General features: G+C 40.6%; 1 protein-coding gene across 2 annotated transcripts in view; it reads right to left on the bottom strand.

Moving 5' to 3' along the window:
* Window positions 1-12,071: 12,071 nt before the first annotated feature.
* ZFAND4 (zinc finger AN1-type containing 4) overlaps window positions 12,072-17,970 on the bottom strand; it is a 52,846-nt gene continuing 46,947 nt past the window's right edge. For both annotated transcript variants that reach the window (XR_005008986.1, XM_036736046.1), the window contains 2 exons: window positions 14,454-14,571; window positions 12,072-13,020 (listed from right to left, as the gene is read on the bottom strand). Coding sequence is in view for 1 of the 2 variants with exons in the window: in XM_036736046.1 (XP_036591941.1) it covers window positions 12,885-13,020; window positions 14,454-14,571 (254 nt within the window). In the remaining variant the exon portion in view is untranslated. The remainder of the gene's footprint in view (window positions 13,021-14,453; window positions 14,572-17,970) is intronic.

Raw genomic sequence — 17,970 nt, 5'->3', positions numbered from 1 at the left:
GGAATAAAGGGACCAGCCGGGGGGCAGGTCCACCTGGGAGTCACGTGGTGAACATCACGTGGCCGCAGACCGGAGGCGGGGACAGCACCAACTCCAAGGCAACAGCTTGCCCACCGGGGCCTAAAGGGGCGTATCCCGAGCATGCGCAGAGTTCTTCTGAAGGGGCGCGGCCGGCGTAGAGGTGATCGATGTTTCACTCCCCCACCCACCCCTCCATCCAATCGCTGTGCGCCTGCTGCGGGTCACCTGGCGTGGCCGCCCGGCGTGGGCGAGGCACGGCTCTGCCCTCAGCTGCCAGGCGTCACGCGGTCTGAAAAAATTCCCAAAGCGCTTGGCCCGCCTTCCAGTCCGCCCCGCGAGGAGGCGCCCCGGAGCAGCGAGCCTCCCAGCAGCCCGGCTCCCGCTAGAACCGCGAGTAAAGCCCCAGCAGACCCGCCAGCCATCGTGGGCCGCGTGGTCGGGTCCAGTGGACGCTTTTCCCTGTGCAGCAAGGGACCGCCCTCGGCAGCACCCCCTGTAGGCCCCCCACTCTGCAGAGATCCTCCCTTTGGAGCCTACGTTAACCCCACTTTACTTCGCACGGGCGAAGTGACTTAACCCGGGGTCCCCGCACCAGGTTTGAGGCAGAATCCGAACTCAGGTCTTCCTGACTCCAGGCTCAGGGCTGCCAGCTTTCTCCACGAGCTCTTAGACCTTACCACCACCAGTGGTGTCAGCCTCATCGGAACATAGGAACCCCCGTGGGGCCAACCTACTTGGTTTTAAAATGTAACATTATCTCTGCCTTATTGTGTTCATATTTACTATGTTTGATCTAGTTCCTGGCACTTAACGGGGGGGGAGGGGGTCTCCCACCGCTGCCTTCCTCCACCCTCCCCTTGAGTCCTGTGACTCTGGCCTCCTGGTTGCTGCTCAAGAAGACCCTCCCTCTCTTGTCTTGGGGCATTTTCCCTGGCTATCCCCCATTCCGGGAGGGCTCTGTGCCTCCTGGCTTCCTTCCAGCCCCTCCCCTTGTATAGGATGCCTTCCCCAACCCCTCCTCATTCCAATGCCTTCCATTCTAATTATTTCCTATTTACTCTGTGGCTGGTTTGTACCTATTTACATGATATCTGCCCCGTTAGATTGTGAGCTTCTTGAGAGCAGGGATTGTCTTAGCAGCGCTTAGTTGGTATTTAATAAATGTTCATTCGCTAACTAAGATTAAACGGACAAGCATTTATTAAGCACTTGCTGATAGCTGGGATCATCATGAAGGTGGCCGGCTGCATCTGGAGTACCAATAACTTCACTGATCTGGTCCCTCAAACCTCTGTAGGCTGTTTTCTCTCAATAGAATGTAAGACCCTTGAGGACAGGGCTGCTTTGGTCTTTGCATCCCCTGTACCTAGCACAGTGCCTTCAGTCAGATTTAGAGTTTGGAACTTTAACTTGTTCTCTATTAAATAACATATTAATGGACTTTGTCCCACAGCTAGATCTCTTTGGCTTTGACTCTGTCATCCAACTTGGTGGTTATTCCTTTCAGCGCCATAGCATGTCACTAAACTCCAGATCTTTCACTATCAGTCAATCGATCAATATTTATCAAGTCTCTACTATGTGCCAAGCAGTGTGCCAACCACTGGGTATACAAAAAGAGGCAAAAGACAGTCCCTGCCCTCAAGGCCATTACATTGTAATGAAGGGAGGTGACAAGCAAACAAATATATAAAAGAAACATTCTCTCTCTCTCTCTCTCTCTCTCTCTCTCTCTCTCTCTCTCTCTCCCTCCATATATATATACATATATATTATATATAATATATATGTGATAAACAGGAAATAATTAGCAGAAGGAAGGCAGTAGAATTAAGAGAAGTTGGGAAAAGCTTTCTGTAGTAGGTGGCATTTTAGCTGGGATTTGAAGGAAGCCAAGGAGTTCAGTAGTGGGAGTGGAGGAGGGAGAGTGTTCAGGCAGAGAGAACACCAGGTGCTTAACATAAGAAATTTGGATAATACGACACTGCTGCCCTGATGGAGCTCAAAGTCTAGTAAGGGGGATGCAACACATGAAAATAACTATAATGCAGAATATTACAGAATAAAAAACCTTGGGTACAATATATTTGAGGTTTGGGGAGGAAACTGTTGATAGCAACTTTGTAGTTTGGGTTAGGAGACTCAATAAGGCTTTAAGGAACATCTAAATTGGGTAGGAATTCAAGAGGTAAAAAGGGAAAGGAAGGAGATATGCAATCAGAGGTACAGACAAAAGGACAGATGAATGGATGAATGACTATATGGATAAATCCTAAGCAACAGGGCAGCTAGATGTTGCAGTGGATAGAGTGTTGGGCCTGAAGTCAGGGAGACTCATCTTCCTGAGTTCAAATGTGGTCTCAGACACTAGCTGTGTGACCCTGGGCGAGTCGCTTCACCCTGTTTGCCTCAATTTCCTCATCTGTAAAATGAGCTGGAGAAGGAAATGGCAAACCACCCCAATATCTTTTCCAAGAAAACTCCAAATGGGGTCACAGAGGGTTGGACAGGGCTGAACTACAACCAAACTTGTTTGGAAGGGGGGAAAGAACAGAAGTGGGAAGATCTGTCCAGAGACCACTACAGTCAAATAGGCAGACTGAAATGAGGGATTATTAGGGAAGGAGCAGTAAGGAACAGTGAGGAGGCAACAGATGGCAGAGGTAGTGTGGAGGTAAAATTGACAATCCTTGATTGATCTCCCTGACTTCCAAGCATAGCTGAAGGCATGATGATTTCACCCACTATAAATGTGTAAGGCATAAGTTCACTTTGGCCCTAAATGTTGCTCAACAATTCTCCTATTCTCAACTCAGTTCTTCCAAAACTTGTCACCAACTACACCCTCATCCTACATACTTATTGGAGATGAGTCAATCCCTTACTTCATGGACAAACTGAGATCATCTTCTTCAGCTCCCTCAGCTCTCTTCTTCCAGTCCTCAAAGACAGGAGCTGGTCAGCTATGATGCTCTGCTGGAGGACCAAAGCTGCCTGTGGACTGTTTGTGTGTGGCCAGTGAGCTAAGAATGGTTTTTACATTTTAAAATGCAAATCTCTAGTAGTAAGAACACAGACATAGAGCTAGAAGGTCATCCAATTCAGTGGTATCAAACTCAAAACAGAAATGGATCTCTGTGGGCCCCATAATTGACTTAGAATAACACAGATGATCCTTCTCTATGCTGTTGTATTTTTATTTATTTTTTAAATATTTTCCAATTACATTTTAGTCTGCTTCAGATACTCAGGAGTGGACATTAAGCTAAATTTGTATCTTTGCAGCTTCTATCCCTCGCTCCTAATTTTGCCTTCTGGGGCCAAGCAGTACAAATCTAATCACTCTTCCTCAATAAATGATTGAAGAGGGTTATTAGGCCCCCACTAAGTCTCTTCTTCTCCAGGCTATTATATGCAAATACATTGGAAACCTGAAGTGGACAACTAAAGAAAAATACAAAATGCCAAAACTGATACAGCAAAAAGGAACAGATTAAATAAGTAAGCCAACAACAAAGATGAAGAAAGAAAAGTTATTAAAGCCCTTCTCCTCCTCTTCCTGTTCAAGTACAGAATTTTCCTAACAATAACTCCTTCTTGATTAAATTGTTTCTAAACAAAGAAAAAGGTGATGTGACCCAAGTTAATTTATGAGGCAAATATAGTCTTGATTTTAAAACCTAACACAGATAATGCTTTAAAAAAGTATAGGCCAATTTCATTCATGAATTGAAAAAGTGACCATCTAACCATGTATGTCCTTCTCTTCTTAGGTTGCCCTTGCCTCCACCAGGATCTCCTACCTCCTCTGGGAAGAGGATGGCCTAATAAACATTTTTGCACCTAGTCATACCCTTCACATCCCAGTGATTTTGATTATCTTCCAAACCCAATACCCTACCCCCACCCCCATCACAAAGCCCTTTCACTGGAATGCTTGCTCCATATGTATCAAAGTTCTCTTTGTCTTTGATCTTTTCGTATTCTACTCCTTCCATCTTCTAGCTATTACTGAAACCTGCCTCCCCTATGATGACACAGCCACCATGGCCACCCTTTCCAGTATTGGCTCCACCTTCACCCATTCTCCTTGACTCACTGGTTGTAATATCAATTAAGTTGGGTGTCTTTGATTGAGTCTTACTAGGTGCTAAACCCCAGGCACAAACCCCTGTCTACTAGGTGCTAAGCCCATGTTCGCGTGAAGCCCTCAGGGTCCTAAGGGGAGTCCCTAAGACCAGAGCCAATAGTAGGAGCCTGAGTTCTGGTCGTTCGGATGACATTTGATGATGGCTAAAGAGTGTATAAAAAGAGAGAACAGAGCTATTTGCTTGGGGCTCTCCCTCTTGCAGGTGTGTTGATGTGGGGACTCTGGGCAACTGTAGTTGAGAGCCCTCCAGCGTGTAAACCTGGATGCTGGGACTTTGTTAAACCCTGGTAACTATGCATTGAGATTTGAATCAGATAAGGTCTGTCTGCTGATGTTTGTAATGTCTGTGTATTTGCTCTGAAGTTCAGGGTGCTGGCTCTTTCCCATGAACTAAGTGAATGATATTTGTATGCTGGATTAAAGTAAGATTGTTAACCCCTTAACTTTGCTTTCCTTAGTAAAACAGATCAGAAGAACTTGTGCTGGCAGCATTCTTGTTGTTGGGCTTCTGTTGGTCTTCCACCCCACAGCTTTTGTTGTGTTGCAACACTGGTTGAGGAGGGGGAGTTGGAATACTTCTTGCTCTTCATTGTCACTTTTAGGTTTTCTGCCTACCAAGTTCTGGAGGTAAAAGGGTATGGAGTGGGCACAGACATCAGAGGTGATCTAGTCCAACCCTCTCATTTTACAAGTGAGAGAAACTGAGCACCAGAGACATTGAGTGATTTGCCTAAAGTTACTCAGGAAGGCAGTTAGCAGACCTACACTGCGTCTTCAGATCTGGTGTTCTTGCTACTGTGTGCTGCCCACGTGGCTGGAATGTGCCTCCTGTTATTTGGGGTGAACACCAAGCTCCACGGCTCAAAGGCAACGTCAATCAGAAACTGCTAATGTCTGGCCTTGTTACAGAAACATGCTCAGCTAGCGTTTGGGAAACCTGTTGTTGGTGCATGATGTACCCTCTTGGGCAAACCTAAGATGCCTCATCCCCAAAAGCAACTACTGTAGTGGTAGCTGCCAGGTAGGAATATGATTGTGGCAACTAAGTGGTGCAGTGGATGGAGACCTGGGCTTGGAGTTAGGACGATCCGAGTTCAAATTTGACTCCAGACGCTCACTAGCTGTGAAACAAGCGATGACAGTGAAGGTCAGTTAAATAATGGAGTTGGTTTGGTGTGAGAACCTATCAGATTCTATCTCACGAACATGGACTCCATCTTGTGACGCCATGTGTATCATCTGCCATCTTGCTGTGTTTCTGCAAATCATCCATGGGAAACAGATGGTATAACAAGCCATCTATTGTTTCATAAATGCAGGTACACGCAATTAATCAGCATCTCTCAGTTCTGGGAAAAGAAACCTACTCACCCTGTCTCTTAACTACTGAAATGCACTCTTCCCTCCTCCCAACTCAGAAAACCCCTAATTTTCAATTGGAAGTTATATCATCTAATTTTCTCTCTTGGTTTGTATGCTATTTTCTTTTAATTAATTGGCCTTACTTGTTTTTAATACATAAGAATCTGTCTCCCTCTTTTCAAGGACTTTGGACTTGATTGGAGAGTCCTTAGGCCCATTTATTATGCCTGTTTTGTTAACAAGTCAAATAGCTCAGATTGTGTTTCCTCGATTACTATAAATTATCCACTATACCCTGGGCAAGTCATTTAACTTCTGCTTCAGTTTCGTCTGTAAAACAGGCATAATAGCATCTCCCTCCCAGGGCTGTAGTAAGGCACCTCGGAAGCCTAATAGTGCTACATAAATGCTAGCTGTTATTGGGGATGATGACTCATCCAGAGTACCTTGTCAGATCAGCTCATGGTACGTCTTGCTTGTTGTTCAGCTGGTTTAAAGAAGTGATTTGTGTAACTAGCCAGAGTACCATCCTCCCAAGAGTATTCATGAGTCTTTGTGCTGCTGGCACCCAGTAGGAATATAATGGGCATATGCTTCTGGCCTTGGTAATTCGTTGGGGCATCTCACCCTGTCCTTTGCCTGTTGTGGTAGGAACAGCATCCAAAGGCTCTATTCCATGCAGTATAGGCTAGCCTAAAAGGTACTGAAAACCGTCTTCCAAACTTGGCCAAGGGGACTAAGGTTTGAACCACTGATGTGGATAGCTTCTTGGTGGCTAACCACAAAAGCCAGACCAGGAGGAGGGGGAAGCTTCTGTCTCAGGCTTCTTCTGGCTAGCAGAGCAGTCCTGGTCAGGGAAGCAGTACTCGACTGAATCCATGTTGGATCCTCGTTACATAGCCTTTCCCTTCTTTTGTTTTTTTTTGTTAACTATTAGATGCCCTATAAGTATCTCAATTTCAGCATAAACCTGAAGAACCAGATAGGCCTGAATGAAGTCCCTCCTACAACAGCTGCCTTGTCTGGAGTCCCAACTGTTCAGTTCACCCTGGAACAGCCTTAGGTCTCATTGTTTTTTAGCCTCTATCATATAGCTTTAGAATCTTGATATCTTGACCAATGTTTGAATAGTCAACAAAAAAGCAGGGGTGGGGGGTGGAGGGGTAAGCCACAAAGGGAGGTGCTAATCCTTAAAACATCATCAGGGTCTACTGAATCAAGGGAGGCCGAATCTGGCACTCAGGAGTTATTTAGCAAAAAGATTTATCTTGGCTGAGCAAGTTAGCCAGGGGGAAAAAACAAAACAAAAACATTCTATTAGAGTACTGTTTGGGTTTAATCTGCTATCAAGTATCTTTACACACACACACACACACACACACACACACACACACACACACACACGTAAAATCTCATACTAATTAACTTCTGAATTATCAAGCATTAGCCATAATAGTGTTTATCAACCAAGAATATGTCAGATTTTTTTCTGTAAAGACTAAAGCAATATGGTAAAAGGTAGAGGAAAACCCTACTAATTTAAACTAATGGGGGCAGAAGGGAGAAGTCCATCAGATTTAGGAAAAAGTGAATTCAGTCAGTCAGTCGATCAACAAACATTAAGCCCCTACTATGTGCTAGGTGCAGAGAACACAATTCCTGCACTCAAAAACCTGACATCCCACCCAGAGATACACAATTCTATGCCTAAGAGGATTCAAAATCAAAAGGTAGTTTTGTGGGGAAGGTACAAGCAGCCGGGCATGGGGTATGAGCAGAAAAGGCCTCATGTAGGAGGTGACATCCAGCAGAGCTTTGAAGCAAATTAAGGTGTCTAAGTGATGCCCCTCAGGCACAGAGGACTGCCTGTCCAAGGCATGGGTTGGGGAGAGCCGTCACGTGTAAGGAAGAGCAGGTCCAGTTTAGGAAAGCCAAGGGTTCTCAACCTTTTTCAATTCACATACCCCCTGGCTTTCAGTAAACCTTCCCATAATCCCAATTCAACATAAAGGAAAAGAAATTCTAAAGTTTACATAGGCATTATGTGCATAAAAGATTGATTTTTCACAAGGAAATTATTTGTAACAACATGTAGCCTCAGTTGTTGAGTGTCTTGTTAGAACACTAAGTAGGGAAAGATCCTGTCTCTTGTCAACAGATAGCTTTATTTTCAATAGTTTTTGAAAGAGATAACCTTACAGTGTGTTTCACTTCCAGGCTGAGAATCATGATTCACAACAATAAGCAGTTATAAAGCAAATTAAACCTTGTGAGCATATTTAAGTAAGACTGGGATATGCTTTGGCATCAGAAAGGTTGTAACTTCATCGATTGGAAACCAATTCAGTTACAGGTTATTACAGAGCTCAGTTAGCTAAGCTTTCCCTGGACTGTTGCTGAGTTTCTCTAGTAACACATGAAGGGTTTTGTGTCCAACCTTTGCTTACTTTGGGCAAGCAGGAATTATTCCAAGTGACTCAGAATTTTCAGATGTTCTTTCTTCCATTTCCACCCTTATCCCTTTCTTTTCACTGTACTCTCTACGAATCCACGTTTTTACTAACACCACTATCCCAGGAGTATTATTTCAATAGTTTAATATCAGAAGTTCCCAAACTTATTTGACCTGTTGCCCCCCTTTTAATAAAAAATTGCTCAGCACCTCCCAGAAATTAACTTTCTTTAACCCTCTAACGGTTTTTAAAATTTGTGTCATTTCAAAAGATATATTTTTAAAATCATGCATTTTAAATTTAATAACTCATTGTAAACTTGTGGTTTTTTCATGCATTGCAGTTTTAATGATGCAATATTGCATGATGTCCGTATATGGTAAACAAGTCATTACACGCACATATTCCTGCTGATGTATGCTGGACTTCCCAACAATGTGCAGCATGCTCACCTGTCAACGCTTGCTTGTTAAGACCTGTTGGTGGACTTGACCACTGACCAGTTATAACTTGCATTTTGTGTGTTTATTTGGAAAATAATGTAATCATTATGACTTTAACTGTTACACAACGGATGAAACATGTACAAACTGTTTTTCAAAATTTTCTTTTCCTTTCCTTATGTTTCCACCACCCCTTTATTTTTATTCAGCACCTCCCAACTGCACCTGAAGCTACTACTGGCCCCCTTCCATTGTTCCAGTGCTCCCCAGAGGAGGGTATCGCCCACTTTGGGAACCTATGTTTAATATATCTACTAAATATTCCATGTATCCCCTTGACAAGCTCCTAATAGCCCCTGGGGTATGTGTGTCCCAGGCTGGACCCTCCTGAGCTAAACTCTAGATTATGTGATGATGGTAATGTACGATAAGACTGCAAAGATAAGTTGGAACCAGGTTGTAAACGTTCACTTGGTAGACTTCTGAAATTCTCTCACTCAATGGGAGGGCCTCTCCTGACACCCCAACCCTCCCCCAATGTCCCAGTAGCTAGTGGCCTATCCACAAAAATTAATTGGACCATTTTGTTTTTATCTATGTATAGGTGCCTAGGAAATGCTTGCTTAATCTTGTTTTTCTAGTCTATATCCAGTACCACTTTTCATCATTATTGCATAAATTTTGCAATCTGGTAGGGGCAGTTCTCCTTCCTTTTTTTTTGCTAGCTCTTTTTGAGATTCTTGCTCATTTCCTCTTCCCCATTAATTTTATTGTTTTATTTAATTCCATGAAGAGGCCTGTTGACATGTTGCTTGGTACTGCATCAATCTATGACTTAATATATTTACAAAGTTGGGAGCAAAAACCTGAGGGCCAGCTGGTATACAACCATCAAGAATCCCTTCTATGATATAAATTATCAATGAGGAGCCATTCAATCCTTGTCATAAAAGGACTTAATATACTTTACCTCAAGGCAGGTCACTTTGGGGTCCCTATAATTGTTGGGATATTTTTTCTTACGTTAAGCCAAAATTTCTTGTCATTGAATAGCATATTTAGTTTTGCTGGAAAGCTGACTATGGGTTTGCAGTCCTTGGGTTTTTTTGTTTTATATATAGTATGTCAAATCTCCCTTGCCATTCCTGGAAAAACAATGTAATATTTATTGACTGATGTCCTTTGCCCTGTCACATCTGTCTTCTTGTAGCATGCATGATCCTTCCCCCCCCCATTATGCTTAAGTTTAATAACATGGGAGACAAATTGTAAGCTATATCTCATTTGACATTATATATAATCTATAAATTATTTTAATAGCTGCAGTTTTCCTTAACTGATATTTTTGGAATATGGTGTTTGTGTTTTGGGTTTTTTTTTTTTGTCTCTATGACAGTAGTTCTGAGATTGTATCTATCTGTCACTTGGTCTTCAACTTTAGGGCCTGTGCTCTTTATTCCATCCATAGATCCAATAGTTTTCCTTGGAGGATGAGGTGAGAGATTATTTTTGAAGATGTCCTTAAATTCTTTGGAAAATTTATTTATCCACTTGGGGATTTCTCAGGATATTTTATTGTTTCTTTTTCCATCTATATTTCTTCTAGTGTTGTTTCATAAGTTGGTCACTTAAAAACTGTGTAGGTTCTTCTTGAGTTTTCTCATTTTCAGTTTGTTCAACTGAATTTTGGGGAGTGACTTTCAGTTTCTTAAATGGCTTTTTAGCAGTTTAGCTTTTCTTAGTTCTTACTGATGAGGGGAATGTAAAGGGTCCCACTTCCCTCACAAGCTTACTCCACCAATTTCAAAGAAGACTTTATATTATTTACTCCTATTGTCCTTATACATGACTATATATGCATACACATGTATATATACATTTCAAAAAAGAAAACTCTAAGCTTCTTAAAATAATTTTTCTCCTGTTATTAAAAATGCTTGTGACCACATATGTAGTGTATATAACGCTAACACTTTATTATACATGAAGCATGAACTAGTTTCCTTTTCTGTACAGAACTGAAAAAGTAAAATCAACAAATTATTTTTTCAAATTGAATCCCCCATAACCAAGTATTTGGACCTTCTTTTCTTTTTTTTTCTTTCAGAAAAAAATATTATAGTTCCTCTCATAGCTTACTGTTCAGGGAAGAGACTCGCATAGGGTCACAGACTATTAAAGCTACATTTAAAATAATATGGTCATTCCTGCATCTTGTTTATAGTTATCAGTTTGGGGGTTCTAGCTTCCTACATTTACACGTTAAAATCTTTACTAGCAATGCCTTTTCCTATTTTTTTTAAAAAGCAGAATTTACAAATGGAGTTGTAAAAAGTAATGGAATATTTTATCCAATATTTTCATTACAAGAAAAAGGTATTTTCTCTTAAAAGTGAAAAAAGAAACACCTAAGAAGAAGTGACTCCTTTCCATGAAGGGTGGGTCAGTGAGGAAAAATAATTCTAAGTTTATCCTCTTTGAGGCTACCAAGGGAAGTCTCTTCCACAAGATGAAACCAGGCCTTTTGCATTTTTATACCAAACCTTGTGTCATCTCAAGAATAGACATAACCCTTTTTCATGGTTTGTACTAGAGGACAAGTCCAGCCTTTGACACCTCATTAAATAGAACAAATCCAGTTTCTATTATTTCTTTATAAAAAGCACTTTTGCCCCACAGATAAGAATCTATGAACTTTATTCTCAGGAACATGCTAGTCATGAAAAGAAATTCTAATGGGACACAGATGAAGCCAATCAAGAGAAGAAACCGACTGAGCTTTGTAATGTTTGATACATTGAATTGGTCTAGGATTATGAAACCTAAACCTGTCATTGAAAACAGGAAGCTGTATCCAAGTCCTTCCATCATTTATTGTCCATTCTATATAACTTTCCATATCTATATGGTCTCTAGTGTCAGGCTCATCTGTCCTAGATCTAACACTGGGAGGTTCTACAATGATCTAAAGTGTAAGACATCACCACCAGGGCATGCATTAGCATGGATGAAGGCATGTGAGCGTGAAGCTTCTCTAGCTTCATGTTAGGAGTCACATCTTTATGCAGGCAGCTTTGGATGGCTGCCTATGTAAAGCCACACCATTGCTGCCCCCTCACCCCACCTGGATTTTTATTTTCTTCAATGTTCCCCTTCTTCTACTTTCTTCCTAGCTTTTTTCCCTTTCCTACTTCGTGGATCTTTTCCCTAATGTCTTGGGGTGTGGAGAAGGAAGAAGTTCTGGGGACATGGTTAATCAAGAAAATACTAGTTAACGTGAGAAAAGCTAAACTAATTGGCATTTAGTGGTAAATCAGCAGGATGCATTTGTAGCTGACAAGATGCTTCTTAGCTGCTTGGCAAAGTTGCCCTTCCCTTTATATTTACACATCATCTCATTTGATACGGTAATAGCCCAGTGAAGTTCTAAACCCAGTTGGACCTTGGTATTTTAAGTAGTCCAGATGCATAGAAATATATTTCTAGTTGCCCCTTGGGCTTAATTGACCTGTTTCCAAGAATGAATTTAATGATAAAGGTTGATTATTTTCCAAGTGTTTTAATTTCTGCATTCACTTCAGATTGGCTTATATAAAAATTGAAATTACTGAGTTATTTATAAAAAATGCATCAGACCCATAATAAAATTGAATATTTATTTGAATTTCTCTTGGTAACAGTATTCAACATCTTAGCAAAACAAACCAAGTTGTGAAGTCTTAAAAAAATCTATCCATTACAAAAAAGTTAAAATAAGCTGTTTTCTGTATTTCATGGCAAAAAGTGGGACATTGTCTATTTAAAAAAACTGCCATACAGAGTTTTAAGAAATATATATTGTGATTCACATGATATGTTTTGTAGAATGTATACACAATATCTGAATGCCAATCTGAATGGAAGAGAAAAATGTGTAATAAAACACCACATAACAAATTGAATGCTCTTAAAATATGGTTTGAAGGGGGAGCTTCCTAGTGTATTAACTTATGAGATCACCCATGGGATTAAAAAACAAAATAAAATAAAACAGTAACAGGTAGGATTGAATATAGAAGACACTCCATGACATGAAGACCTTCTATGACACTCTCATTTAGCACCCCCTCAAATCTAGTTGGTTCCACAGTAAAATCAACTTAGTAAAGTGCATCTTTTAAAGACTTGTCTAGTGAAACAGCATTTTCAAATATAAAACACTTAACACAAGACGTGCAATAACAAAAGTTAAATCATTATAGTGTAAATTTTTAAAAACTACTTTTAAAACTTTTGATTCACTAAAGAATAAAGATGTTAATGACAGTAGTGTTCACATTACTCTCCAACAGTATGAATTGTGTACTTTTTGTTACTGGGCAAATCATTTTTTTTGGAGTCGAACAAAATTAATTCAGTCTAAGCAATACTTCTTCTGTCATTAGTAATCCATTTCCTCTGGCAGTGCCACCATAGTTAGATTTTTGGAAGTTTTGGTGCACTGACAACAGGATTTGCCTCCTGTAAATATCTCCTTCCTGCACTCTTGTAATCATAAGTGCAGCCGTGTGTTTCTGCGTATCGATGAGTTGCACAGAAATTGTTTCCACATCTAAAGCACAAAGAAAGTGTGTATGAATAGTCACATTTCTATGACAGGCACATGAAAGCAGGGCAAGAACTCCTAGCAGGCCAAATGGAACCTCTGGTTTTCTAGAGCCGTGTTGGAGCTGCCATTTTCTTCCCACTTAGGAAAACTATAACCACAAAATCATCCTCAAACCCCCTCACTATGCTAGCTCAGGAATATGACATTTTAAACTGAAACATTTTTCAGGTGATAGAATGGGGGTCTAATCTTCTAAAAGAATATTAAAACCACACCATACTAAAACAATGTTCAAAATTTCCCTTGTAGTCTGTAAACTTAGAAGAAGGGTAGTATCTTGGGGATTTGGTTGCGGGTGAAAATCAAATAATTTAAAATCTACCCAACACTGACATTTGAAATGTAAAATACATATATGAGATGGCTTTTCAAACATGGCTCAGTATAAATGAAAAGATTGCTAAAAGTAATGGCAAAAGTAATGCTGAACCCAGAAAACAGATCTTGAAAAACACCTCCCCACGTTGGCAGGGGGAAAAGGGAACCTCTGAACTCAGTACTTGTATACCCTGTCAGGGGCAGCCACTGTATGGATTTTGCTTAACTGGTTCTTTGTTATAAGGGAAGGTTCAATCTGGAGAGAGGGTGGGAGGGAATAAGGCCTCTTCAACACAACTTTTTAAAAAAGAGGGGTGTGTGTGTGTGTGTGTGTGTGTGTGTGTGTGTGTGTGTATGAAATCCTGTTAAGCAGTCTCAGTTACATAGCCTGAATGAGTCCAAGGGAGGCAGTTCTCATTGGACTAATTAGTGCTTATTTGGATTAAAAAAATAATAATCATCATGAAAAGAAAAATCAGAATTCAATACAAATGCAGAATTAAAATGCACTTATTTTCCCACCCTTCAGCCTTCATCTCTGATCTCTTCAATAGGAAGGTTCATTTTTCAAAAAAGAAAATATATTGTCATACTAAGTTTTGAAAAGATAGAAATTTACATTGGGAAAATAGAATTGGAAAATAAAAAAAAATTATGAATATGCTTCCAAAGTTCACAAATGCAATTTTCCTTATTTTCACAAATTGATTATCAGCTCTACAAGTTTCTTCTCTAATACAGCATATCTTCCTATGCTGAGGTCTGGGCTAAAAACTAATGCCCTACATTCTTCTGTTAATGCATCTAAGAGTTTCCAGGGCCCCAGTCGCTTTTCAAGGACTTACACATTCTCTCTGGCTATTATTTCAGGCCAGTGATGAAGGCAGAACATTGTTTGATTAAGGTCACTTAATTTAACATCACCTAACAATGGAAATGTAAATAGTTAAACTTGAGCTTTTGGGGAGTGGGGTTTGAGGGGTGGGAATGGGGCAGCAGAATCTCAAGCTGGATCACTCTACACAAAATATTTCATTTTTTCCAACTAGGCAACCTGCCTGCATTCATAGCTGGTGGCTAGTCCCGTTTTCTTGCCACAAAGAAAGCAATGCTTCGATGTTTTCTTTTTGGTCTGAACAGGGGCTTTCACAGGGGGAAGATGATGAGTATTTTCACCTGTTTTGAGAGAAGATATGTAGATTAGCTTAAGATAAAACAAGATTATCTTAAGATCCCATTCAGCACAACGTACTTTCTGAAAACTCACCTAGCAGTTTCAAAGTTATGGTAATCCTTTTACAATGTAAAAAATCATCAATTTATATTATTTAATTTAGCCTAAAATGATCTGAATGAACTTACACATGATTTTAGTATAGAACTCACTCTACATTTTCAGAAAGATTCCATAAACTAAGAACTGCATTTCTTTGATAAACTAACAACCTTTGATTATCCATTTCCAATGCTTTTCAGTTGCTGGGAAACATCTGGAACAATGTTGCCTGAGAAACAACTCCTCAATTCTATTCCATTCACATTTATTACGCATCTGTGTGAGAAGCACTGTTATACCTGGAAACACAAAGATAAAAAATACCAGCCTTTAAGGAGCAGACAGCTGACTGGGAAGATAGGCAGGTACATAATACAGCAGAAGTAAGACACCAGATAGGGTGTGATGGGGCAGCCCCAAGTGTTGACAGCCTACAATAGAAAAATGTGAAGAGAAGGAAACCTTTTCAGGAGCATGTGTCTGTTTTGTGTGACTATTTCTAGGAACTGGATCAGAGAGAGCCTGACTGAGGAGATGGCTCTCGAAGTAAACCTTAAAGGGTAAGGCCAGTCAAGATTTGGGAACTAACACTCTAGGTAGGGTGTGAAAATAAACCTGAACTACGGCTAGGGAGGGCCTTAAAAAGGGTTGATGCCATCTTAGAAGGTAACTTCTGAAGAAGATAACCGCTGAAGGATTTCGAGCAGGTATGCCACATGGTCAGACTATGCCTTAGGGAGATTTAGAGTAAGACCAGGTAAGAAGCTGTTACAAAAGTCTAGGCAAGGAAGGAGGAATGAATGAAAGAAGGGAAAGGAGTTATAAAGGGCTTCCTAGGGGACAGGCAGTATGTAGACTGGAACAGAAGTATAAGAGAATCCCATGATCTCCACATGAGAGCAGACAACACAGAGGGAGTGGTGAGTCTGAATGAGGGTGGAGGCCGTATGAATGGAGAAGGAGGAATGTATGGAAGAGATGTGATTGGACTTTGCAGCTGATGAGTTATGGGGCTACAGGGGAAGAAAAAGCTGATAATGGAATCTCATTGACAGGGGATGGAGGAAGAATTTAACACATTTAGAAGTGTTAAGTTTAGGAGGCTGATAGGTCTTAGAGATGACCAGCAGGCATTTGGAAAAAATTCAGGCCAGGGCAGATTTGGGTTGGATGTATGGATATGGGAGTTATTGATGAAGAAACTGAGTCCTGGGGAGTGCATGAGAATCCTAAAGGTGAAGGTATAGAAAAACAAAGAGGGGCTAAGACAGTCTTAGGGGGCCAATGACAATTTAGGTGGCTACAGGAGTCTGATGAAACAGTGAATGAGACAGAGAAGGAGCGGTTAAAAGCTATCTGAGGAAAGCCATGAGAGCAGCATCACAGGAGCCAAAGAAGGAGAGAGCATCCAGGAAGAGGAAATGGTCGATAATGGCAAACAAAGGAGGGTGAAGCCTGAGAAAAAGACCAGTGGATAGAAATAATTTTATATTTAAATGTAGACTGAAGGATAGCTGCATATACTAAAAATCCCGTACAAAGCAAAATATTAAACAAAAAACTATGCCTTAAAAGAAGCTGATACTGACTACTGGTCATTTCCATGCTTTCTCCCACTAATGTTTTATAAACATCTGCCTCTGGGTGCCCTTGGATTTGATGGTAAAGCCTAACAAAGGAGCTCTGCCCTGGACAACCAAAGGCCTCTTTACAGAATTGTCTTCCTATCCTCACTGCACAACTTAATCTGGGCAAAGCTGGCAAGTCTAGTCTCAATCTTCTTGACTTCAGGTGTACATCTGAATGATGGAGATATGGATTTTGCTCTTCTCATAGGATGATGACTGTGAAGACTAAGAGTATATAGGAAAGAATGCCATGAAATGATAAAGAATCATCATACACGTATAAAGGAGTCGCCGTCATTCTGATTCAGCATTTTACGGACCATATATGCTCAGAATACCAAAGAACATCTTTCCAGAAAGGCTTAGTCATCAGAAGCAGCTGAAAAGGATTCATTTCAGCACTATGCATTCTTTTCCCAGTCTTTGGAGTTGCATCTCATTTAATGTTTCCCAAAACTTTTTATTCCACAAATTAGGAAGTGATTTTGCCAACATGCAAGAGTAAGGATGAGAAGGTAGTGCTTCTTCACCTAGTTAACCATCCATCTATCCATCATTCATCATCCACTTAAATATTTACTGACTGCCTACTCTGTGGCTAACACTTCTCTAGCATGTGTACTTCCATTTCTACCCTTCCACATTATTAATAAGTCCAGGCTACTGTAACACACCCTGAACCTCTTTGGGCTTGTGACGCTGTCCTAAAATACCAGAGCATTCCAATGCATTAGGGCTGGGAAAATGCAGCCGAACAAGCACCCCTTGAACACTTACTATGAGCTCAGACATTTGCTGGGCACCCTCAGTGATAAAGTACCAGTACTAGTACATGAGGCCCTTGCAATCCAGGTGAGGGGATAAGGGACACATTTCAGGGGGAGAAAGACCCCAAACAGAAGTAGATAAAAAAGGAGTATGTATTTTAAGAGGTTTTTAAAAGCATGTTAATTATATGTAAATGAATCTTTAAAACCACTCATTAACACTGATTTAACAAAACCTATACTTGACAAAACTAGGTTAGTGACTATCTGGAGTTTTAATATGCATTTAACAGCTTTATTTTAGCTTAGTCTTTTTCCCAAATTAGTCCAAATTCATGTGGCTTTACCATTCTATCTGCTTTTACAATTCTAGACTTGTGGCTTATCATGACACATTAGGCAAAGTCCTAAATGACTAAAAATTTATAGCATTTAAATCTCCTGATTACAATCGCTGATTACACTCAAAGTCAGTGACAAATTGATTAACATTTACCTTTCCTCAATTTTGAATAAATTGCTCCCTCCCCAATATTATTTACTTGGGTTGCTGAAGTTGGCAGGATCTATGCCAAAAGCTTAGGAATGGCCTGTTTTTTTTCAAAGGCAGAGAGCACCTGTCACTGAAATTTAACTTACTTGCATTCTCTTATGAGGCCACAAGATGGAGTTTATTTCCAATTAACATGGAAATACTAACGTGTCCAGATTTTGTTGAATTAGGTGGATCTTCAGGTTGGAAGGGTCTTCAGGAAGGTCATTGCATCTAGCCCCTTACTTCAGAGTCTCAAGAGTTGGAAAGGACATGAGAGATCATTCAATCTCATCCCCACCTGAGGCACAAATCCCTTCTACAACATCCCTTTCAGGATGGAGCAAATGTCTCATGAATCTCCTTCTTAAA

The sequence above is a fragment of the Trichosurus vulpecula genome, chromosome 8 (genome assembly GCF_011100635.1).
Source record: "Trichosurus vulpecula isolate mTriVul1 chromosome 8, mTriVul1.pri, whole genome shotgun sequence".
NCBI lineage: Eukaryota > Metazoa > Chordata > Mammalia > Diprotodontia > Phalangeridae > Trichosurus > Trichosurus vulpecula.
Note: the sequence above shows the minus strand (reverse complement) of the source record. Positions and strands in the feature narration are given on the sequence as shown.